A 26,305-nucleotide genomic window follows, 5' to 3' on the forward strand; every position below is an offset into this window, starting at 1 on the left:
TAATCATTTGGAAAGTACTCTTTCTGATTTAAGAGAAGTATTTTTAAAACTTTTTGCATAAGCTGTTATAAATAAATAAGAGGGTATTATCTCTTATCTTTTCACAGCTACATATACGTTTAACTGTTGAGTGAATTACTCATCGGCTGCTATTATAATACCTTGTTAAAAATGATAACAAAGACTTTTCTACTTTGTGTTAGGTACAGTAGCCACAGTTAATTTACTATCTGTGTGGAATCTTAACTGGTTTTACCCTAGGCTTAAAAAAGAAAAAAGATTAAGATACCCATGTTAATCATCAAAGACCTGTAGGATTGGTTTAGGAATATACCAAAGGATCAGATTAAGAATTTAAACTATGACGGAGATGATAGTTCCAATCTTTGGGAAAGATATGACTTAGCTAATAAATGATAGTAGTACAAGTAGCATCTATCTGGGAGAAAATAAAATCCAATCTCCATCTTTCATTATATAAATTTAAATTCTAGATGAATTGTCATAAAAATCTTACAAGAAAAGCAAGGAGACTGCAATCTAGTGACAGTCTAGTGGCTATTAGTAGAAATGTTTTAGTAATAAAAATTCTAAGAACAAAGTCAGATATATAAATGATTCCGGTGAAAGTTCTCCAGAACTGGTGGGAGCATATCAGAAGACAAGAAACCAATTGAAAGTATCACTTGAGCATCAAAAGACATAATGGGTTTAATTAATTATAACAATATAAACAAGTTATAGTCTATGAGCGTAGTAATAAAAATTAGAATGAGAGAAGAAAAGCGGAAAAAACTAATTTGTCACTTTTGGAAGTACCTGTTACATCAAATCTTTAAAAACTGGTGATAAAGAATAAAGCCATCTTTTAAAAAATTTTGTATTCTCAGTAAATATAGAGCTCTTTTATACAAGATAAAACAATATTATATTTAGAAAAGCATTATACAGTAAATAAGCCATCATCTGTTTTCCTTGGTAAATGTGGTTCTTAAAGTGTAGACATTGAGACCTACTGAATTATATCACTGGGGATAGGGACTGTACGTTTCCTGAATGATTTTCATGTAGTGAGCCAAACACTGGCCTTGTACAAAGTACTTAAGTAGTATAAATAATCAATATCCTGAGTTAGTCAATAATAACACCTAATGAATGCACAAAATGCCTTTTCTTGTCATTTTGAGGGTCTTCAAGATTACTCCCAGTTTGCTGGTTCTCTAGGAGGGCTTACAGGACTCAGTATGTTAGTCATACTCATGGCTGAGAGTTATTACATTTAAAGGTTACAGAGTAAAATCAGTAAAGAGAAAAGGCTATGGGGTGAAGTACAGAGGAAATCAGGGCACAGACTTTTAAGAGTCCCGCCCAGTGGAGTCACACAAGACATGCTTAATTAATTCCTCCAGTGAGTTGTGACAAGTGTGAAATGTCTACCAGGGCACCTCCTTAGAGGCTCAGTGCCTAAGATTATTTGTGGGGGTAGTAACGTAGGTATCCTCTACCTAGCAGTTGTCAAAATGCTCCCAGAAGGAAAGCAGGTGTTCAGTGTCAGTCATATTCTTTGCACAAACAATTTAAGCACAGCGAGCCACTCTTATCAGTTAGGTTGGGAACCATCTCAAAATCCAAATTTTTAGATGCCAGCCCAGGGTCAACCTTGCAAGAAGGCCTTTAAGGATAATCTCAGACTTACTTGGTTAATTCTTTTCTGCATACCTATTAACTTCAAAACTTCAATAAAATTCTTTTTCTAAAGCAAGAAGTTAAATATTTTAAATGAGAAAATGGCAGGATTTCTCAAATTTTGATGTTTAAATAACTTTAGCAATACTGCTGCTATTTTTTTTTTTTTTAGAAAGGGTTAGTTTTATAGCAAGACCAGAAATAATTTGAGTGTTTGCCTTAGCTGAGCTTTGAGATTGAACTGTATGAAATTACTGTTTTTTAATAGGTTAAAAAATGAATATCAGTAATTTTATATATTTCGACCTAATATATGGAGGAAAAGTGATATGGATTCCTTATCATTATGATAGTTTTGCCTAGTTTAGCAACTGCTTCTTAAGAATTTGATATCCTTTCTTAGTAATAATATTTTATATAAATTGCTTTATAGTTAACAAAAAACTTTCATATTGTTAATTATAAGAAAATAATGTTAAACTCTCTTGGTAAAAAATGTAAATACCTGTAAATGCATTTTTATATAATTATATAAAGTTTTCAAAAATTAGACTATTCAACAGGCAATGTTATATATAAAATACAGAGCAGAGTCTTTGAGCTGCCTGCTCTGTATCACAAAAATTGCTTAAAAAAGACAGTAGTATCCTTTTAGTGTAAATATTATAGTAATACTCACATTTTTGAAATGTGAAATTTTTTATCTCTTTGGCCACCAATAATTATATAGAGAAGATAAAATATGTTCTGAAATTTAACTTTAAGTATACTTTAACATTATGGTCTAATCAGGCTACAGATTTATCACATAGATTTGTAATGATCAAAATTACAGTGATTGGAGCCACCTAATATCAGAAACATATTCATCCTAATTTATCTTTGGCTAAAGGGGTACACAATTTATTAACTATTGAGGAGCAAAACTTTTTTATGTGTGGCTTTGGAACTAGTCTCATTTTATAATTGTTTCTATTTATGTATTTAAAGTTATTTTTAGCTTCTCAGCTAAAAACATTTGCAATTTTTCCAACAGTGCATAGAGAGAAAAAGGAGCATCTTTTTTTTTTTTTTAACGCCTACAGCACCTGGTATTCCTAGGTGGTCTCCCATCCAAGTACTAGGTCCGACCCTGCTTAGCTTCCAAGATCAGACGAGATCGAGCACGTTCAGGGTGGCTTGGCCGTAGACTGAAAAAGGAGAATCTTTAAAGCAAATTTGTCTAAAAAGTGTTGGCAAGAAATAACATCCTATTTTTTTAAAGAAATATTAATTTAGGGAATAAATTTAATATACTTAGTTTCTTTTATTTCGGTTGAATGAAGTAGAATTGATCATTTTTTAATACTATATCACTGGTACAACAGGCAATCTCTGAGCTATAATTAATGTTGTTTAAAGAAGAATTTGGAGTGGTAATTTTTTATGTTATGTCATATTAGCCGTTTATGTTAAGACTTTGTATTAAAATATTAAGACTGTCTACACTTTCATCTATGAGTTGCTATAAATGTTCCACAAGAAATGATTTTGTTTTATTCTCTTGTTCTTTTTTTTTTATAGCTGTCATTGTTAATTATGCAAGTGAAATGTTTAACTGCTGAACTCAGTCAATGGCAAAAAGAAACTCCTGAAAGTAAGATTCTTATCTTTAGGTTTATATTTTTGTAAACAGATCGATGGCAAATGAATTCAATGATCACAAGAAGAATTACAAGTTCCATTTAGCCTTTTTTTTTTTTTTTATAAGCAGGAAGCAGCATTTATTGATGCCAGCACTGGCTCATTCGTATCCAAAGGCTGTGTCCATTTAGCCTTCCTGATTTTGTCTAAAGTCCATCGGTATTGGGAAGCTATCTCAGTTTACTTTTTTATATACATTATTTCATGCTTGTTTTATTATTATAGATAAACAGATCTGTCTCACATTAGAGTGTAGTAGTCTTGATTGTAGAGAGAGACATTATTGCTATATTTCATCCTCATAGACACTGTCTTAGATGCACAGCAAAAACTGTAAATTGTTTCTTAATGAAACTTACCTACTGGAAAATTTATTTTAGATATTTATTTATATAAGGGCTACATAGATTGTATGTTGCCTTTTGACTTGTCTGACCAAGACTATGTTTTTGCCTTAGTTGAGAAATAGATGGCTTAAAAATCAGTAGTTATAACACTCAATTAGTAGATAACTTTCTGTTATGAAAGCCTGCATTTCTCTATGCTGTATATATGTCTGTATATGGTATTCTGTATGGATCGTACCCTCTTTTTCCATATATGTCTCCCTTCCCTTTTCTCCTCTTCCTCTATCTCCTTTCTTTTAACTCTCCTCATTCTTGGTTGTAATTACTATATTCATGCCAATGTCCACCATTGTTCCACATCCTTACTACCACCTAGTAGTCTTTTAATTTTAGCACTTCTGTATTGGTTCGCTAGTATCTTATTTAGGATTTTTGCATCTGTGTTCATGGTCTGTAGTTTTCTTTTTTTGTGTTATCTTTACCAGGTTTTGGTATCAGAGTATTATTGGCCTCATAAAATGAGTTGGGAAGTATTGCCTCCTCTTCGATTTTTTTGGAAGAATTTGAGGAGAATAGGTACTAAATCTTCTTTGAATGTTTGGTAGAATTCACTGGTGAAGCCCTCGGGTCCTGGACTTTTACTTTTTGGTAGGTTTTTGATGATTATTTCAATTTCTATACTGCTGATCGGTCTATTTAGATTTTCCAGTTCTTGATTCAGTCTAGGAAGATTGTATTTTTCTAAGTACTGGTCCATTTCTTTTAGGTTATTAAATTTGTTATTATATACTTTTTCATAGTATTCTTGCATAATCCTTTGTATTTCTGCGATGTCAGTCATAATTTCCCCTCTTTCATCCCTGACTATGTTTATTTGTGTCCTTTTTCTTTTTTCTTTAGTGAGTCTAGCCAGGGGTTTGTCAATTTTATTAACCTTCTCAAAGAACCAGCTCCTTGTTGTATTTATTTTTTCTATTGTTTTTTGTTTGTTTGTTTGTTTTGTTTTCAATGTCATTTATTTCTGCTCTAATTTTGACGATTTCTCTCCTTCTGCTAACTTTAGGCCTTATTTGCTCTTCCTTTTCTAGTTTTTTAAGATGAGGTAATTTTAGCACTTCTGATAGGTGTATTATACAATTGTGATTTTAATTTGTATCCAACTGTGTATCCTATTGCCTCTATATTGAGCATTATATTGAGCATCTCAAAGGCTATTCATAATCTGCTGTTAAAATATTGGTGTTCTCCAGGGGACTACTCACTTCTTTTTGCTTCTTACTCTAAATGCTATTCTTGAATTATATTTTCTGCTTCTGTTTTTATGTGTTATATATGGATTAATGACTTCTGTGTTAGGTTGCTAGGGCTGCCATCTCAAAGTACCATGGACTGGTTGGTTTAAATAACAGAACTTTATTTTCTCACAATTCTGGAGGCTAGAAGGCCAAGATCAAGGTGTTGTTTTCTTCTAAGGCCTCTCTTCTTGGATTATAGATTGCCATTTTTTCCCCCATGTCTTCACATGATTACCCATTTGTATCTCTTTGTATAAGGATGTCAGTTATAATGGGGTAAGGTTCACCCTAATGACATCGCTTTAATTTAATTACCATTTTAAAGACTTAATTCCAAATACAGTCACCTTCTGAGGTACTGGGGATTAGGACTTCACCTTTTGAACTGGGGGCAGGGGAGGGGGCAGAGACAATTTCCATAATGACTTCCAAAACTATATACCCAAACCAGACTTCTTTGTAACATCACACTTATATATATATCTACCTTCTAGACATCTTTTCCAAAATATTCAACAGATACCTCAGATTCATGAACTGGTCTTCATTCCCTAACCCACTGAGTAGAATCTGATTTGCCATAAATTTGAGTACTTCTAGATTCTTCTTTTTTCAGATTTTACATACAGCTGGTCATTAAATATTGAACCCTATTTAGGCATTTATCCCTAATCCATTAGTTTATTATAATAGACTTTTACTTGTCAATATTTTAAAAAATTGTAGAAATTTTCAAATTTAAAGAAAAATTAAAGGTCCAACTTTATTCTTTTGCATGTGTATTATCTAGTTTTCTCATTGCCGTTTATTGAAGGTCCTTTCTTTATTGAATTGTCTCAGCACCTTTGTCAAAAATCATTGGACTATATACTATATAGTAAGGATTTATTTCTGGGCTCTCTGTTCTGTTCCGTTAGTCTGTATGTCTGTCTCCATGCCAAGTAGCATGCTGTTTTGATTACAATAGCTTTGTAGTTGGAAATTAGAACATGTGAGTTCTACGACTTTGTTCTTCCTTTTCAAGGCTGTTTTGACTATTTGGGGTCCCTCAAGATTCTACGTGAATTTTAGTATTTTCTGTTTCCACAAAAAATATCACTGAGATTTTGGATAGAGATTACGCTGAATCTACAGACTGCTTTGGGTATTGTTGACATCTTAACAGTATTAACTCTTCCAATCCTTGAATGTGAGATGTCTTTCTATTTATGGGCATCTTTAATTACTTTCAACAACATTTTGTAGTTTTCAGTGTACAAATCTTGCCTCCTAGGTTAAATTTATTCCTAAGATTTTATTCTTTTTGCTGTGTATCGAGGAATTTTTAATTTTTATTTTCTTTAATATCATCATCTCTGACATACACACTTGGTAGTGATAATACTGACCACACAGGCTGCCTTGTTGGTCAAACCTTGCTTAGGGTTGCCAGTCACATAGGCTGCCTCACTGGAAGGATTCAAAAAATCTTTGTATTCTTGGAATGTGCCACAATGTATTGGTTGAAATGATTGTTTGGATGAGTATTGAAATACAACTCTTGGCCACACTGTCTAAGAGGAATATTTTTAAACTTTAGAATCCTTCTCATTGTACTTATTGAAATGATTTAGTAGCCATCCTGAGGCTGCCTATAATCAGTTCTAATAAAGGGCCTATGAAATACATGTAGGAAACTCTTGCCTGTTATAGGCTAGCAGATAGATTAGATAGTTTTCAGTAGCATATCATTTGAGAAATTTTAGATTGTACTTTATTAGGAAAGGTAAACTTTTCTAAGTACAAGGGTTGAACTTTTCTAAGAATTTAATTTTGCTATACAAAATTAAAATGAAATAGTAGTTTCTACTAATCAGACTGGCAAAAATATTAGACATTTTATAATATGTGTTGCTGTTCCTTGTTCATTGGTCATAGAAATTTTTAGGAAAGAATCTGGCATCCTGTATTCAAATTCAAAATACACATTTCCTTCTGTGAAATTCCATTTCTGGGAATCTATCCCACAAAAATGAAAGCATCAGTACAGAAAGACAAATAAAAGAATGCTTACTGCATCATTGTCTTTGTGGCTAAAAACTAGACACAAAGTTAATGCTCAGTCAGTAGCAAAATCACTAAATACTTTATGGTATATTCACCCTGTGAAATATTGTGCTGCTATATAAAATTATGAATTAGATTTATACCAAATGAATAGAAGGGTTTTCTGTAGGGATTTCACTGAGTGAAAATAAGATAAGAGTAATATGTATGATATGATCCCATACTTGTAAAACCAGCAATAACAAAATTAATAACCCTTGCATGTAGGTGTATAGATATATATATATATATCTGTACATACATATGTATGCGTGCAGAGATATGACTACAGACAACACACTAGAGATTATTGATTTTAATTCTGAAGGATTGGGAAGACAAAACAAGAAAAGAAAAAGGCACTAAAAACAAAATGCATAATATCACACTTGTCTAAAATTATATATAAGTTGGTTATATATGTAAAGATGTTAAATAAAAATAATTTTATAAAAACCACATATTTCACAAAAAAGTTTTATCACATAAATGGAAAGAGAAAGGGGTATTTTAAAAGCATAAAGTCAAATGTTTGATTTTTGAGAGTTCACTAAGCATATGTATAATTTTGGTTTGTTTTGTTTCTGTAGTAATTCCTCTGAATGACGAAGTTCTGGTAACAATAGGTAAAGAAGAGGTAAGTCACTTAATGAATTAGTAGTAACCTCAAATAATTTATAATTAGAAGTGTTGTAGATAAGTTCATGATACAAGATCTAGGATGAAACCACTTTAAAACCATGTTTACTTTCTCTTTTGATTTTAATTATGTTTTATTGAACAGAATATTTTAAAAGCTTTAAATTTTGAACTCAATTTGTCTATAAGAACTATTGCTAAAGTTAGTGTTTAATATGTAAATCTTGCTCTTAATACTTAATTTTCAATTGATTAAACTCTCTTTATAATAAAAGCAGAAATGGTAAACATAAACTGAATGATCATACATATACATTTATTTTTTCCAATACTTAACATAGTGTCAGTGAAGACATGGTTTAAAGTGTAAATCTATTAGGTCAAAGTATAGGAGAAAAGATAGAAGCAAAAAAAATTTTTAACAAGGTCGTAGAGCATAAAAACAGGTAATTATCTATATACCTAGAGACAGAAATAGGTATGAAAAGAGAGATTATCTGTCCTATAGGATGAAAGAAAGGCTTGAGATTTGAAGGAAACTGCTACTGCAAAATTCAGGTTTCAAGTGTGAACTAAAAATGAGATTTCTTTAAAGTTACAACACAATTAGACCTGTCTCACTTTCTTTCTTTTGCAATCAGAGAGCTAACTTTTTAACCCTGCACCTGAAAGCTGGAGGTATATGGTATGAAGATATTAAACTATTGAGGCGCTGGACTCAGGGACACCAGGTTGGGTGTTTAGTAGGGGTGGTGTACAGATTAAAAGTTGGAAAGGTCAAGTTAACATTTTCATACTATGTGATAGAAGTAAGTACCGGCTTCTTCCCCTACTGTGTCCCCAGAGGTCCTGCAGTCTGGTGTAAAAATAGCCTCAGACTAAAGATACAGTAATCTTCTCTGAAAAATCTATATGGCCCAAGGAAAAAAATCTCTCTAAGAATTAATATATGGGGGTCCCCGATGAAAAAGCCCCATTCATAAAGAGTTTTTAGTAGGTTTTTGACTTTTAAATATGAATGGCCAGCCAGCGATCAACATTTATTAAATGCCTCCAAATGGAAAGGCAGAAACCCAAAACAATTGACAAAGATGAACTTTAAGGAAATAGAGACAATTCTGGGAACAAATAGAATTTAATAAAACTGTACCTTAAGAGAGATTGAAAAATTTTGGGTAGGGTCCACAAAAAAACAAAATGTCAACTTAAGAAAAGTACCACTTCTTACCCACTAGGATGACTATAGTTGGAAGACATACAATAACAAGTATTGATGAAGATGTGGAGAAATTAGAACACCTTAAAACACTTCTGGAAGAATGTAAAATATTGCAGTCACTTTGGAACAGTCTGGTAGTTCCTCAGAAGGTGAAAAGAATGACTACTATTTGAATTAGCAGTTTCACTTCTAGATATATACCCAAGAGAAGTGAAAATATGTGTGTGTCCACACAAAAACTTAAATGTGAATGTTCATGGCAACATTTTTCTTAATGGCTGAAAAGAGGAAACAACTCAAATGTCCATTAGCTGGTGAATGGATAAATAAAATGTGCTATATCTATACAGTGGCGTATTATTTGTCAATAAAAAGAAATGAAATACTGATATATGCTATAAATTGGATATACCTTGAAAACATGCTAAGAAGCCATATGATTCTATTTATATGAAATGTCCATAATAGGCAAATCGAAAGAGACAGGAAGTAGATTGTTAATTGGAGAGAAAGCAGTGAGTAACTGCTCAATGTACAAAATCTAACCAGTTGAAGTTCCAAAATAGGAAAAAAAAAAGGGAAGGGAAAAAATAAAATAAATATTACCTAAACATTTTCCTAGAATGAAAATACTGATTCTTTTCCACATCGAAAAGATCCACTAAATTTCCAACAGCATGAGTTAAAAATGATACATGCCATAATAATCCAGCATAATTTTTTTTTTGGTAGCAGCCATTAGGCCAGCAACGGTAGTTTAGACTGGCTGAAATCCAAACTTGATGCAGTGATGTTACAAATAAAAATAACAAAGGGGTTGAATATTTAGCTCGTTTGTCATTATCTTACATTCCTTTATGCATCCAGTGAGCCAACTCTATGAGAATTTTTTCTATCATTTCTAAATTCAATGATAACTTCTACTTGTAGTAACTGATCACAGTGCAGCTGTCATATCTTCGTTCACCATCAGGCATCTAAGGTTCATCATCTTCTGTCCCATAATCCTTACTTTTTTCAGAGTACTTTTGCCATGTTTCAGGAGCCAGGATTGTTATAGCAAATCCTACTTCCGATGCCAACTGTTTTAGAATTTTCCCCAATACCACTCGGGTAAAGTGATTCACTAGATCAGCTCACAGGACTCAGAAGAGCTATTACACTTGTTGTTATGGTTTATTATAGTGAAAGGACACAGATTAAAATGAGCAAAAGGAAAAGGCATGTGGAGCAAGGTTGTAGGAGTCCTTTCTCAGTGGAGTTGCATGGATGTGAGTAATTCTCCCTGCAACTTTGTGTGATGACATGGACAAAGTGTTGTCATTCAGGGAAGTTCACCTGAGCTTGTCCACCATTTTTATCTGGAGTTAGTCACTATGCATGCGGGGCCTCCTCGACTGACCAGCTACTTAGACTCGAGGTTCCCCCAGAGTAAAAATGCATTCACCATGAATCACATAGAATGAACTCTCTAATGAAACTGATACCAACTGGCCCAAGGCCGCAGGCACACAAACACTCTTATCAGGAAGAATATTCCAAGGTCTCAGAGCTCCTCTTCCAGGAGTCCATCAGGGACTAGTCCTGAAGACAGACGTTTTTGGGAATGTTCAGAGTTTGTGCAACCTTGGCCTGCTGAGTTAACCCTTTCTTGCATATTTGTCTCGTTATTCTATTAACAGCATCTTTTGAAGAACTTAAGCTCCTAATTTGATTAACTCTGTTTTATCAAGTTTTCTTTTGAAGTTTGTGCTCAAATATAGGAAATATTTGCCCAACTTAAGGTCATAAAGATTTTCTTGCATGTTCTTTTAGAAATTTTAAAATATTAAATTTCATATGTAGATCTATGATCCATTTTGAAGTAATGTTTATATATGAAATGAGTTACTGGTAAAGGTTCATTTTTTTCATGTAGATATGAATTGTTTCAGCACAAATTGTTGAAAGAACTATCTTTCTCTTTTAAATTTCTTTTGCACATTTATTGAAAATTAATTAACCATATGTGCGTGGATCTATTTCTAGGTTCTTTATTTGTTCTCCATTCTGTGCTGTGGATGTTTTTCTTCCTTTGTTCTGTGTTTCTGTCTTTAGGCCAATACCACGTTGTTTTATTTACTGAAGCTTTATAATAAGTCTTGGAATTAAATAGTATGAATTATTTAACTTTGGTGTTCTTTACCAGAATTGTTTCATATTTTCATATAAAGTAGAGTTGGCTTGTCATTCTATCCCATAACAAAGTGTACTGAAATTTTGACCGAGATTGCACTGACTCTATAATTTAATATGAAGAGAATTGACATCTTTAACATATTGAGTCTCAGTTTAGATCCATGAGCACTATATGATCTCTGCATTGATTTAGGTCTCAATTTATTTGGTATTTAAAAAATTTACCAATATTTTATGCTTTACTATAACAACAGACTAAAAAAGAAAAAAAAAAACTTGACCATCTCAATGAATTCAAAAAGAATAAGTGACAAAATTTAATATTCATGATTTTAAAAAAAGACTTTAAAAATTATAATAGAACCGTGCAGATATTGTACATGTTTTGTCAAATTTACTCCTTTAGTATTTCATATATTTGATGCTATTAAAATATTCTTTTTTAAAATTTCAATTTCCAGTTGTTTATTGCTATTGCACCTACTAAGCATGATAAACCCCTTTATTCTAGTAGCTTTTTTCTGGATTCTCTGTAGGATTTTCTACATAGCCAGTCATGTCATCTGAGATCAAAGGCAGTTTTACTTTATCTTTGCATCTGAATGCTTTTTATATCTTTTTCTTGACTTATTGTGCTATTCTGGAACTTAGTAATAAATAGAATAAAAGTGGTAAGGATGAGCATTTTTTCCTTGTTCTTGATCTAGTGGATAGTATTCACTCTTTTACCATTAAATGCGATATTAGCAGTAGGTTTTTCATTGATGCCCTTAATTAAGTTGAGGAGATTACCTTGTTACAATTTTTGAAGTCTTTTTTTAAAAATCATAAATTAATATTGAATTTTGTCACATTCTTTCAGAATTCATTGAGAAGAACAATTTTTTTTTTCTTTTTTGGTCTGTTGATATAGTACATTACATTGCTTGATTTTTAAAATTTGATTTTGATTGTTTATACATTCCTAGGAAAAATTCCACTTTGCTATAATGTGTTAATCTTTTTTTATTTATTGATGGACTTACTAAAATTTTATTACGATTTTTGTGTCTCTGTTAATGAGAGATACTGGTCTGTGGTTTTCTTGTGACATCTTTGTCAGGCTTTGGTATCAGGGCAATACCAGCTTCATAGAAAAATTGAGAAATATTCTATTTTTAAAATAATTTGTATAGAATCAGTATTATTTATTCCTTAAATGTTTGTTAAAATTCCCAGTTGAAGCTCTCTGGGCCTGGATTTTTCTTTGTGGGAAAATTTTTTAATTACAAATTCAGTTTCTTTACTGCTAGTCAGGTTTTTTGTTTTCTCTGAATGAGCTTTGGTAGTTTGTGCCTTCAAAGAGTTTGCCCATCTTATCTAATTTGTTAAATTTATTGACATAAACTGTTCAGAGTGTTCCCCTATTACCATTTTAATGTTTGTAGTAATGTCACCTTTTTCATTCCTGATGTTGGTAATTTGTGTCCTTTTTTTCTTTTGTAAAAGTCTGGGTAATTTTATTGGCCTTATCAAAAAATCAACTTTGGGTTTCATTGATTTTTCCCTATATTTCTTTTTGCTTTTCTATTTCATCGATTTAATGTTCTATTTCATTGTTTTATCATTATTTTTTCTTCAGCTTAATTTTGGTTTTACTTGTCCTTTTTCTAGTTTCTCATTCTTGAAGCTGAGGTCATTAATTTGAGAGCTGTTTTTTTTTTTCTGACATGGACTTTAGGTGATGTAAATTCTCAGCTGAGTCCTGCTTTTGCTTCATCCCAGAAATTTTAATTTTGTTTTTATTTTTAGACAGTTTATAATAACTTTTTATTTGCCTGTTGATTGCTTCTTTGACCCATGGATGTGTAGAAGTCTGTTTTTAGTGTCCAAATATTTGAAAATTTTTTTCATTGTTAGATCATATTTAATGTAATATCAATATGGTTGCATTGAAATCTGTATACTTAATTTTTCCTTCCCATTTGTCTTGTCTTTTCTTTGTTCCTGCTTTCCTGTCTTCCCACTTTCTTGAGTTAATTGCGTATTTTAAAAAATAAACCTACTTTATTTACACTATTGGTTTATCAGTTATAGCTCTTCATTTTTTTTTTTTTGATTGCTCTAGTATTTATAACATACATCTTCATATTATCACTGATTTAGATTTAGAAAAAGCTAACGGTAATCCTCAACATCAGGAGAATGGGACACTAGCTCATGTTTTTAAAAACAAAAAGATATTAGAAAAAGTCTAGAATTTATAATTTCCTATTGCCACACGGTGAGCTTTGATTTTATTTAAATATCTCAAGTATGCTCCTTCCTTTAGGCCTTTCTACTTAAAATTCTCTTTATATGGAATGTTCTTTTGCTAGATAGTGACATGGATTATCTTTCACCCTCTTTCTCCTGTTAAATTGTTAACCTGATCAGAGAGGTCTTTTCATATCATACTACGTATCGTACATGTCATACTTGCTCTCCTTTTTGTATTCTTAGTTTGACTTATTTTTACTTCATGGAACTTATCACTCGCTGGAGTTATATATTTGCTTGTTTGTCTGGATTTTCCTTTGTTTTGTTCACTTTTGTATCCTTGACTCTTTCAACAATGCCTGGTTGTCAATAACTGATCAATAAATATTTGTTGAATGAATAGTATTCATAATCTACCTGATTACTGAATACTCACCATTAAATTGCCATTCCATATGAAATTAAAATTTATAGCTTGAAAATTCCTAATTATGTTTTTGAATTTAACAATAAAATGTTAGAAAGAACTTAGTACCTGGTATATAGCTCCCTTTCAGAGACTTCTTGCTCAGTTGTTTTGCTATTCATTTTGGAATACAGATTTTAGAATTATGTAAATTATACTATTATTCAGAAATATAACTATTTATAGGATTAAAGACTAAGCAATTAATTTCAGTTATTTTGTTCTAGTTCCAAAAATTGAGACATGATCTTGAATTGGTACTTTCTACTATTCAGTCAAAGAATGCAAAGTTAAAGGAAGACTTGGAAAGGTATATTTATATTATAATTACCATTAATCATTGGTATATGTCAAATTGGCATTAATGTTTTATTAAGCTATTGTTTGTTTTGTTTTTCTATGTTTAAAGGGAGCAACAATGGTTGGATGAGCAGCAACAAATATTGGAATCTCTTATTGTACTACACAATGAATTGAAACATCAGGTTGTGACAGTTTCTGAATCAAGGTATTATTTTTGTGTTCTAGGTTTTTAAACTAGGAGAAAGTATTTTCTTTTTTGTTACATGAAATACACAGATGAAAAGAGATATATTTACAGGAAATTGTGAGTCTTATCCTAACTTTTGCCATCTGTTAATCACTGAGTGACTTGACTTTTATTTTCCTTATATGTTAAACAGAGAATATTGCTTTCACAAAACTGGTTGTATTTGGTTTGAGCAAATGAACTTTGGACAGAGTTTTTGATTGGCCTTATAAGTAACCAGTTACATACACTTATGTATTTTATCAGTGAAATATTTCTCTCAATTTTTTGAAATCTATTAGGATCTTTAATGAGCTGAAAACTAAACTACGTGATACAAAAGAATATAAGGAGAAACTGTTGATTACCTTGAGTGAGTTTCTAGAAGACCACTTTCCTCTGCCTGATAGAAGTGTTAAAAAGAAAAAGGTAAGTTTTAGAAGAGATATTCATGTATTCATATGCGAAATAGTTTTAGATAGGGTCAAATATAAATTTTATGATAAATTTTTATGTTATACATTTCAGAGACACACACAGATAGATACATGTAGAGAAACAGCTTGTTATCACATTTAAATATTGAAAAATTAGAAGCAAGCTAATTGTTCAATAATATAGTACTAAATTCATTTTTTTATATTATGTTCATATGATGGGGAAAATGCAGCTTTTAAAAATAATGTATTGAACACTATCAAAGGAGTTAATGAAATGCTCACAATTTATTGTTAAATGGATAAAATACAGATGGTTAAATTGTGCAAGTCTAATTTATACCAAAACATGTAATAGTGCTCATGTCTGGGGGCTAGGATTGTAGGTGAGATTTGTTTTCGTTTTTACTATTTTCTAAATTTTTCGCGAACCCATGTAACTTTTAAAATAAGAAGAATTGTTATTTAAAATCTGTTAATGGAAGGTATTGACTGTTTTAATCGTAATTAAAATTGAATAAACCTTTCCCACCAAAGTAAATAAATATTTTATTGAGTGACAGTAGATTGGGAACAACTACTTTAATTTATTTTTAAAAACAGTATATTGTATAATAAAAGTTGTGCAAGTAGAATAGGCATTGAAACTGGTACCAGAATGATCTTTCTAAAAATATATAGTTTAATCATTTTTCAACATAAAACTTTTGATGGCTACTTACAGGATGAAGGCTATAAACTTCTTAGAGTAATGAATTTATGTGCTGGACTTTGTCTATCTCTTTAGCCTCCTTTCCAACCTTTCTTTACCCATCTCTTGCATGAATCCATTTAACCATACTATTATAGTTCCAGTAAGTATGCAATGATCCTAAAAGAAAACAGATACTAAACCCATGGACTTTGGTTTTAGAGAGGATTTTATAAATTTGACCTCAGAGGCAAAGGAAGTAAAAATAGATGAATGGGACTATATCAAACTAAAAAGCTTCTGCACGGCAAAATAAACCATCAACAAAACAAAGAGGCAACCATCCAAATGAGAGAAGATACTTGCAAACAATGTCTCCAGGGACTAATATCGAAAATATATAAAAAACTCATACAACTCAACGATAAACAAACATTCCAAATAAAAAATGGGCTGAGGACCCGAACAGAAACTTCCCAAGAAGACAAATAGCCAACAGACATATTTGAATATGCTTAACTATACCAGTTATTAGGAAAATGCAAATCAAAACCACAATGAGATGTCACCTTATCATTTGTAAGAATGGCTCTTATCAACAAGACAATAACAAATGCTGGAGAGGTTGTGGGGGAAGGAACCATTATACACTGCTGGTGGGAATGTAATTGGTACAGCTATGAAGGTTCCTCATTAGAATAGAGTTATCATTTGACCCAGCAATCCCTCTAGTGGGTATCTACCCCCCAAATTTGAAAACATTTATCTATAAAGATATATACACCCTGCTGTTCAAAGAACATTATTTACGATGGCCAAGACATAGAAACAATGAAAGTGTCCTTGGATAGATGATTAGATAAAGAGGATATACAATGGAATATTAGTCGGCCATGAGAAAAGATGAAATACTGCTATTTGCAATAACATGGATGGATCTTGAGATAATCATGCTAAGCAAAATAAGTCAGAAAACATTGAGAACCATATGATTTCACTCATATATAGGATATAAAACAAACAGCAAACGAACAAGACAAACAAAAACTCAGATACAGATGACAGTTTAGCGGTTACCAGAGAGAAAGAGGAGAAGGGGATTAGGTAGATAAGGATAAAAGAATCAAATATATGATGACGGAAGGAGATTTGACTTCGAGTGGTGAACATAAAATGCAATATACAGATGATGTATTGAATTGTACACTTGAAACTTATGTAATTTTACTAACCGGTATTACCCTAATAAATTTAATTTAAAAAAAGTATGCATGGACGTGCCACTTTTTGTGCCTTATACATTATATTCTCTCTGCTTACAAAACATTTCCTATCTGGTGAGGATAGCAGATTCCTGCTACAGCAACTCAAACGTCATCTTTTGTGTGAAGCATTGAGTGAAGTTTAAGTTCATTTTATGAGCATTTATTATGTAATTTTGTAGTAATCATTTATATCTATCTCCCTGTTTGTGCACCATGTACAGTGAGCTCCTTGGTGTGTTTAATTCATCTTTGTGTCTGCTATCTTGCTTATCTATTATAGTACCTTCTAAGGTCATATTTATTGAATGACTGTGAGTATGTATACTAGGAAAAGGAGAAAAAGTTCTCTTGGTTTTCTTACATTCTGTTTTTTTAATTCTCTTTTTTTTATAACTATCAGTAGACTCTACATTTGTCGTGGACTATGTCTCCCATTCTGTTCATTGTTATTTATACCTATTATTCATTTCTGAATTGTTGACCTTCTGTTAGTCTTCTTGTTAACCATTTCATTAAGTTCTTGATTCTTTACCTATTACTACAATAATGTTCCAGTAACTTACTAACTTACTGTCTGTTTTTCATCTTTTCTTTTAACCTATTCTTCTCCACTAATAGAACGAGAAGTTTGAGGCATTGTGAAAAAGGAAGCTTTGATTACCAGAAGTCATCATGGGTTCATTAAGTCTTGTTTGATAAGCTCACTATTTTTAATGAAATATATGAACTATCGATATACACAAAATGATAGATTACATTCTTTCTTTCTCTCTGTCAAGTAATAATACTGGATGTATTATACTGGATGTATTAGTGAGCTCAAGCTGCCACAACAAAATACTACAGATTAGGTGGCTTAAACAAAAGAAATTTATTTTCTGACTGTTTTGAAGGCTAGAAGTTTAAGATCAAAATGCCATCAGGTTTGGTTTCTACAGGCCTTTCTTCCTGGCTGATGATGGCTGCCTTCTGACTGTGTCATCTGAGAAATCTTTCTAAACCTGTGCATGTATAGAAACAAATGGAGTGATGGATGAGTGGATCAATTTAATTTTGTATATGCTAGTATAAAATAAGTATTAAAGATAATTTTACTTACATTCGATAGACGAAAAATGAGTAAAGTTGAATTGGTGAACTCAGATAATTATTATTATTATTTGCTTTAAGTGATTTCACTTCTGGAGAGATCCCTAGTATAAAGAGAACAAATTATGGAAAACAAAAGATTTTAATAGTTTGTATAATTTTATCTTTCAATTTTAGGCAGTGTTCTTTGACTCCCTGCTATGAAAGATGAGGAAATTAATATTCTTCCTCTTATACTCTCGTTCCAATTTGTGTTAATCTATTTGTACTTTGAGAGGTTTATAGCATTTATATTCTGTTTCAGTACCATAATTCATGTATATGCTTAGTCTTTATTCTACATTGTATTGGATTCAATGATTATCATCTCTTACCAATCATTTTTGAATTTTTAAGTTTAATTCATCACTTGATTTGATGAGTAATTTGTTCAAGAAGAATTCCTGGATGTTTTAGTTTTTTAATTTTTGAATGTTGAAACTATTTTGTTTGCCTTTATACTCAAAGGATACCTTTGACACATTTTTAAAAAATCTCAAGATTTCTCCATTCTGAGATGGAATGTGCAGTGGAGGAGTCTGAGGCCAGTCTATAGGTTGTCTTACTGCTTCTGAATGTATGCCTGGAGAGTTCTTTATCTTTGACCTTCAATAATTTAACAGGATATGTCACAATGTTAAACATTTACTAGTAGTTTTGCTTTGAAGCTGATATATTGTTTCCAGGGGACAGATTTATGTCACCTTTTATTTTATATTGCTTATCAAATCTTTATGTTGAAACATTGTTTCTTTGTTTGCTTTCGTTTTATTTTTCTTCTGCATTTTCTTTTTTTGTCTCAAATCTTGTATTTTAATCCATGCCTTGCTGCTTATTTTTTTTTATCAATTCTAAAATTGTGTTTGCTTTCATCACTAGTGAATCATACGCTACCTTTTATTATTCCATTTAGTAAGGTATTAGTGGTCAGAAGATTTTGAGATCCAACTTTACTATTGTTACTCAGGAATCACATTTATTTTTGTCAGTTTTTTTTTTTTTTTTTACTATTTCTTTAATATTTTTGTATTTCTATAAGATTTTACAAGGACTCTTTTAATCTTGGAATGGAGAGTATTAGCTGTCACAATAGTTGGTGACTTTGCAATTAATTGAATGTCTGAACTCAAAAGCTGCTGATTAGGATTAGTATAATCTTGGAGACTACTAGCAATTTCCCTTCGAGCCTTGTCCTATTGAACATTTTAAATAGTAATTTGGATAAAGAAGTAGAACACTTGTCTTCAAGTTTGGGAAGATATGAAACTGCAAGGGCTAGATAGTAAATATAGGGGATGACAATTAGGACTATTTTTCAACTGGCTAGGGACTAAGCCAAATAAAATAGAATGATACTTAGTAGAAGTACACTGAATGTTTTTCTTGGATTTAAAACATTAAAGAATGATGACAACCTATCTTAGCTAAATGTATGAAAAGAGATTGGCACTTTAGATGATAGTATGTTCAGATAGAGGTCAGCAGGGTGAAATAGATGTTCAAAAGCTAATGTAATCTTAAATCTAATGATAGAATTCCAGCATATAAAAATATGGAAATGAGTCTTTTTATCTTTGGTATTTGAATCAGGCCTGTATCATTGTGGAGACTGGATCCAAAAAAGACAAATTAGAGCACATTCAGAGAACATCCATGAGACCAAAGGGCTTATGAAAAACAATTGAAGGAACTAGTGACGATTAATATGGAGAAGCTTGAGGCTCATAATAGCTGTCTTCAAATATTTGAGGAACTCTTGCATGGAATCATGAAATGAGATTTATTTTGTGTCATTTCAAGGAAAAAAGAATCAGTGAATTGAATTAACATTAGGAACTGTCAAGAACTATAGAAAGACGAACAGGTCTCCTTGGGAAGCAACTTTCCTCTCCTGAAGCTGTATACAGCCTGTAATGTCCTTTGTTTGAGATATTTTGATTGGGAGGTTCAAACACTAGACTTTTATATATGAGTATATATAATATGTGTAATATAGTTTATCACATATATTTATAGTCTGAATTGTATCTTCTAGTAATTATGAGAGATTTCACTGTCTTAGAAGTTGTTTCATTTTCATGAATCTTACTGTTTAGACAGATTATTTACTTTCAGTATTCTTTTTAAATCACCTAATTATAAATGTTTGATTTTAGTATATCTTGTGCCACTACATTTAAGAAATTAATTTTTGAAGTTTTGTAATACAGTATAATCTGCCATTGGCAGAATTGAAATGTTAATTCTTTGTTATTCACATTTCTCTCAAAGAAAAATATTCAAGAATCAACTGCACAGCTGCTAACACTACATGAAATGTTAGAGGTAAGTGACTTGTGTAGTTGTTTTGTCTTGAAGATGTCACTTAATTAGTGATTTGTAAACAATTATACACAGGCTTGAAAAAGAAAAAATACTACTTTAGTTCTTAAAGTATACACCAATCTTTATTAGATATATTAATTTATCTTTCGTATAAAATTAGTTTCTGTTTTCTATACAGTACTAGAAAGAATATTGTTTAAAAGGACATGAAATTAGTCTCTTAATCATCTTCCCAAGATTACTTAAGAATATTTTTATGCTGTTATTTAGTATTTACACAATGAAACTTTGTGCTGTTACATTGATGGTATCTAGCTGGCATTCTATCTGTATTCTATCAAAAATGCGTAATGGAGGTTACAGAAATTTGTGCACACTTTTTCCTTAAATAACAGCCTCTTTTTTCATAAATGTAAGGACTGAGCAATTGCAACATTTTCTGCCTAACATTTACCTTTTTTTTAAACAAATGTCTTTGACCTTTTAAAAAAATGTTTGTGAACGTCAGCCAATTATGAAATATGTTAAATATTTTAGATCTTGATATGACAATCTATTGCAAGTTGGGTGGAGAGGAAGGTAAAATAGGTTATGAAGAAGGGGCTATTTAACAAAAAATAGCATGTTTTTTTAAAAATCATTGGTAAGTTTAGAGGAAAGAGTGATATCAGAAAACTTTTTTCATTGTAATTTTATGAATTGAAAACTAAAGTCTCTGTTTTCATCCAGTTAAGTAGTTTTGGCGCCTCAGGATGTCTTAATAGAGAATTTGGAAGCAAATACAAATATATTTTAGATTTGTGATTGGAATCTTTTAACATATTGCTAGTTATTCCAGTTTACACTGAAACTAAGAAACTACTGTTTCTCATGGATGACTTAACCTTTTTTAAAAGTAATAGTTGTCAGATATCTGGCATTTATCGACAGTTATTAACTGGGAAATACATGTGTAATTTTTGAATAGTACACTGAGATCTCATCTAAAACTTAAAATTAGGAACCATTTTTGTCTCCAAGACATATTATCAATGATATAAGTACCAATATATAAGCTGCAAGTTAGTGAAAAATGAAACAATATACCTGTTCATTTTAAAGTTGAATTTTTAGCATTTAATTATTTCTGGCATCTACTAGAATTTTAATTAATATAATTGAAGTCAGAAATGAAAAGATTTTAAATTATATCAAGATAAGCAATTGCTCTAAAATAGAAATAGTATTTAATTTTTTATATCATTATACCTAAAAGAGTGAGACTGAAAGATTTTTTTTTCAGGATGTGTACTTGAACTATAGCTAAAGTTCATGATAGATGAAAATTTCATTTCGAGAATTGAGATATTGGTATTATTATGATGTGATTGAGATGAGAGCTTTAGTTTCATTGTATTTCTATAGTACTTAAATATTTGTATAAATTATGCTTTTTCTTTTCCATGTTTTTAAAAATAATATGTTTTAATTAAAGCTTTGGCCTGGCAATTAAGACATAAGAAGTTTAATCCATGATCTTCCACTAATTATGTTCTCCTTGAGGAATCTCTTAACCTTTCTGAACTCTGGTTTTGTAATTTGTAAAGACAGTGTGTGGTAGCTGAGGGTGCAGAGTAAAACTTGATATACACTTAGCATTTTTCAGTATGTGTCATACAACATTAGTATTCAAGGAATTTTTACTGTGTGTTTCTTGAAAAACTTTTCCTAATGCCCATGATTTAGAAAAGACATGTGATTCTTAGTGCACATTAGCATTCTTTCCCCAGTTTATTAGATTACAGAACCCTGTTTATCAAGACTAAGAACATCCTTAGACCAGTAGAATGCAATTTGAAAAATGTTGACCTGTATAATTTACCACAAAGTCTCAAAACTTATGTTCCTAGTTGTAACCTCTCAATATCCTTAGTGAAGAAATCAAAGATATTCAAGATGAAGTTGCAGGAAGTAATGATAGAATTATTTTGAAGATTTATCATGATAGGTGTTTGGGGGTTGGAGGCCACAGGATTAGTGATTTCTTTTTCCTCCAAATATTAAGACATGCATATTAAAAAAAATTTTTTTTGCATGTTTTGTTGAGTATTTAAGTTTCTTATTTTTTTTTAACAAGTGGTTATAACCAAACTTCTAAAGAAATTATTAATTCCAAGAGAAGTGGGAGAATTGTAAATATCTTTCAACCAAGTTTTAGGAAATGTTTTCAAAGTTAAGATGCAGAGATTCATTTTATCTGATATCTATAGTCTTTTAAAAAAGAAAATCAGTTATTTAAATTAATACATAGAAATTTTGTTATAAACAGTTATTCAAAGAAAGACTATTCTTTGGTGAAAAACTTTATTAAAAGTTTTATTATAGCTGTATAAACTTTTTCCCAAGTAAGGTATATTTTGAATGATATTTTTCCTAGATTCTTTTAAATAGATTATTTGATGTTCCACATGATCCATATATCAAAATTAGCAATTCTTTTTGGCCGCCTTATGTTGAGCTGCTCCTGCGTAATGGAATTGCCTTGAGACATCCCGAAGATCCAACCCGGATAAGATTAGAAGCTTTCCATCAGTGAAAGAATGGTCTCTTTTTCACACAGTACTTAAAGAATCTTGTCATTCAAGGATAATGGAAACACTGAGTATTACTTGGATAAAGAACATTATTTGGAAATCAAAGCACATAGTCCATCTCCCTTTTATCCTTAAAATGACATGCTGCCATCTACTATTCATTTAAAAATGGTCCTTTCACATTCTGGTCAGTGCATTGGTGTTTTAAACTGAATGGACAAAGATACTCCTAATGTAATTTTTTAAGTTTATGAGTTTCTTTTATGCATTTTGAGTTCTATATATTTGGTGCTTACCTTCTTAAACTTAGGAATTATAAGAGAAAGGCCATTTAATTTGCTGATGATTTTAAAATTAACAGTATCTGATGTAGAAGGAAGCACAATTTAAAAGTATTTAGTAAATCTGTTCATATATACTACCTTATTTCTAGATTTGTTAAAAATTGAAACAAAAAACTAATGGATAGAGGTAATAGAAAACTGCATTTTAATGTGTATCATAATAAGTGATATAAAACCATTCTTGATTCTGTTATTACTAACAAAATTGTGTTCATAAAATTTTGTTAATCATATGACTTTTCTGTAAATAAAATTCTCTTATCTAAAAATATCTTAGCTTTTTTGGTAGTGTGGCATGATATCTTTGTAAACTAAGTAGACTTTGATAGTTGGATAAATGAAGATATTATAAGACTCATCAGCATTACATACAAGCTGAACTAGAGAATTCCAAACACATTTAGAATCCTAAGTTTTCTAAGAGAATTTAATGTGTACTTTACGTTTGAAAATGCTTTCTACTGTATAACATTTAAGTTTCTTGATTACCTTAAATACTTCATCTTTTTAAACGTAAGCAAGTAATATTCCAAGTATACCATGTCCCTTCTATAGAAAATACAAATACTGTTATATTTTAGAGCATGTAAGTTCCTTTACAGGAACATAACATATACGAGTACTTTAGTTGGGAGTCAGAGGAATGAGCAATTCTTTATTCCTTGAAGTTACTGGAGAAATAGTTCTGTCAATATGAGCCTGACAATAATTCTACACAGCAGGTCACAGTGTGCTATTGTCCATGGACATCTCTGTGTTGCAAATTACAGAAAGAGATAAAAGCAATAAACAACTTGATTTATCTGGCGAGTCTTCACATTTTACAGATCTACTGATTAAGAAAATTTTACTACAGTATCTTGTATAAGGCTCTAAAGAAAACTGTGATTGCATCCTACTTTAATTCATTAACCCAGGCTTCTTACATAGATTATTTGCCCACTTTTGATCTCAATCACAAAGTAAATTATAGCAGAATTAGTCTTGATTTGCACTCCATCTGAGCTTACATCTCTTGAAATTTTTTATGGTTTTGAGCACATTGGCGAAAATGTTTCAAGTTCCGAAGATCTGTATGTATTTTCATTTTTCACTGATTTAAGGAAATCACTGAAATCTATAAAACTTAGAATTTATTTTTATTTTACTAAATATGATAATGTAAAATATCTGAAGGTAATACCACATTCTAGCTTTCCCATACCAGCTGGTGATGTTAGCTTAACTTAAAAATTTGTTTTAGTCTGTCACAAAATATATTTAACTTTGTATTGGCTGATGTGTACACGTGGATTGATCTGGGAGAATTTAAATCTCTAATTGAAAATTTAACCCAGTTGAATAGGACCTTGTTTAGTCTTGTCCTGTGTTTTATATGGTTATACATCAGTATTAATATGTCTGACTCCCTTGGTTTTCTTAGTTTACTTTTTATTTATTTAGCTAAATTTTAGTTTACTTCCTGGTTGCTTTTTACCAAGAATTATATTTTTTCAATTACTACAACATTTTACCCCAGCTTATTTTCTGGTAATTACTAGTAAATAGTTAATAACTAAAATAAGAATGGTAAATGAAATGACCTATTGCCCTTTTGGTATTTTCTAATCAAAACATTAGAATTTTTATGTTTGCAATATCTACTGATAGACTATTTTTTTAAAAAATATAGTCTATTAATGTGTTACACCAGTTGTTAAATGCACCATATCAAATAATTTATATTGTTGTTACATTTTATGACGTGAACTCAGAAGCATCAGAGTAAAGTGAAAAATTGAAATCTATTAGCTTGTTTTAAATATTTTTCATAGTTTGTTGTTTGTTTTCCACCCTCATATAGGTTGAATTTCCCTTTTTGTAGCATTCAGAGATTTTAATTTTTGACTGATTTTCCATTATACAAAAAATGAATCCATTCTTTCTTGAAAAATTATTACAGACATTACAGATAAATCTAAAGTTTTCTTTAACCACATTTCCAATTTGGGTCCCCCCTACCAATGATGTAACCACTGTTTGATACATGCTATTAATTTTCATGTTATAACAGAATGTAATAACATCCATCTTAAATGAATCTTGTTTTGTAGTAATCACAGATGCAATTCACATCATGGTGGATTGTTCCATATCTGTTCACTATCCTCATGTAAAAGTTCTACATTACAATGTTTAATGTTAATGTAAGTCTTTAGTATAACAACATAATTCTAATTGTTCAATTGTATTAATTTTGTGGAAAGATAATTATGGTTAATTTAATTTTAAAATGATTTCCTAACCTTTCTGAGTAATAAATGACTCTTTTGAACCCCAGTAATGCTCTTTTCTTTTAAACAATATAAGAAGCAATATTTGCCAGCCATTTTGATATATACATGAGGCATTTGGAATCTGGGCAAGGGAAATAGAAATATGTGATACAATCATGGATAATTCATATGGGCCAGACTTACTAACATAATGTAATGAGAAAGAAATGCTTGCATTTTCTCGAATGCTTGAGTAATGACCTATAATACATTTATGTGTTTAGTTATTATGACTTACAGTACTAAATTAATTTCTAGTTGGTAGCTAATTTGGGATACCTATTACAAAGATGGAGAGAGAAGAATCTTGTGTCTTAGTAATTTTGGTTTTTGGTTTATGTTATTCCTGCTATTTATTAAAAGACGTACCTGAAGCGTTAGGTCCCTGTATTCTCTTTTAATTGTACTTCGTGTCCTCTCAACTGTACTATGAAGGTAAAATAAAATCTTTTATTTTTTTATATTTTTTAATCGAACAATTGTTTATTCAAAAAACAGCAACAATGTATTTTGTGATTATAGCTTATGGATAAATGAAATGATTGACAATATATTTTTTTACCTTATTTATTCGTTTTCTAACACTCTTTCTTTCTTTATGTAGATCCAAGTTTCTGACCTATATCATTTTCTTCATTGTGAAGAACTTTTATTCAAACCATGTCTCTCAAGGGAAGACTATTGGCAACAAAAATACCTCAATTTTTGTAGTGAAAGTCTTATTTTCCTTCAGTTTAGAAGAATAATTTCACTGCTTAAGAATTATAGATAGGTTGGTTGATTTGAATTTTTAAAACACTTTAAATATTTCACTCAACACTTTTGCTTTCATGATTTCTGAAGAGAAATCTGGTGTAAATAT

General features: G+C 30.9%; 1 protein-coding gene and 1 pseudogene across 1 annotated transcript in view; one reads left to right on the forward strand and one right to left on the reverse strand.

The window, feature by feature from the left end:
* CENPK (centromere protein K) overlaps positions 1–25,447 on the forward strand; it is a 34,632-nt gene extending 9,185 nt beyond the window's left edge. The window contains exons 4-10 of the mRNA XM_023537207.1: positions 3,250–3,322; positions 7,687–7,733; positions 14,064–14,146; positions 14,246–14,344; positions 14,668–14,794; positions 20,158–20,211; positions 22,628–25,447. Coding sequence (XP_023392975.1) covers positions 3,250–3,322; positions 7,687–7,733; positions 14,064–14,146; positions 14,246–14,344; positions 14,668–14,794; positions 20,158–20,211; positions 22,628–22,786 — 642 coding nt within the window. The 3' untranslated portion in view covers positions 22,787–25,447. The remainder of the gene's footprint in view (positions 1–3,249; positions 3,323–7,686; positions 7,734–14,063; positions 14,147–14,245; positions 14,345–14,667; positions 14,795–20,157; positions 20,212–22,627) is intronic.
* On the reverse strand, positions 2,763–2,877 carry LOC111746302 (annotated as a pseudogene).
* Positions 25,448–26,305: the final 858 nt, after the last annotated feature.

The sequence above is a fragment of the Pteropus vampyrus genome, unplaced genomic scaffold (assembly GCF_000151845.1).
Source record: "Pteropus vampyrus isolate Shadow unplaced genomic scaffold, Pvam_2.0 Scaffold182, whole genome shotgun sequence".
Lineage (NCBI taxonomy): Eukaryota > Metazoa > Chordata > Mammalia > Chiroptera > Pteropodidae > Pteropus > Pteropus vampyrus.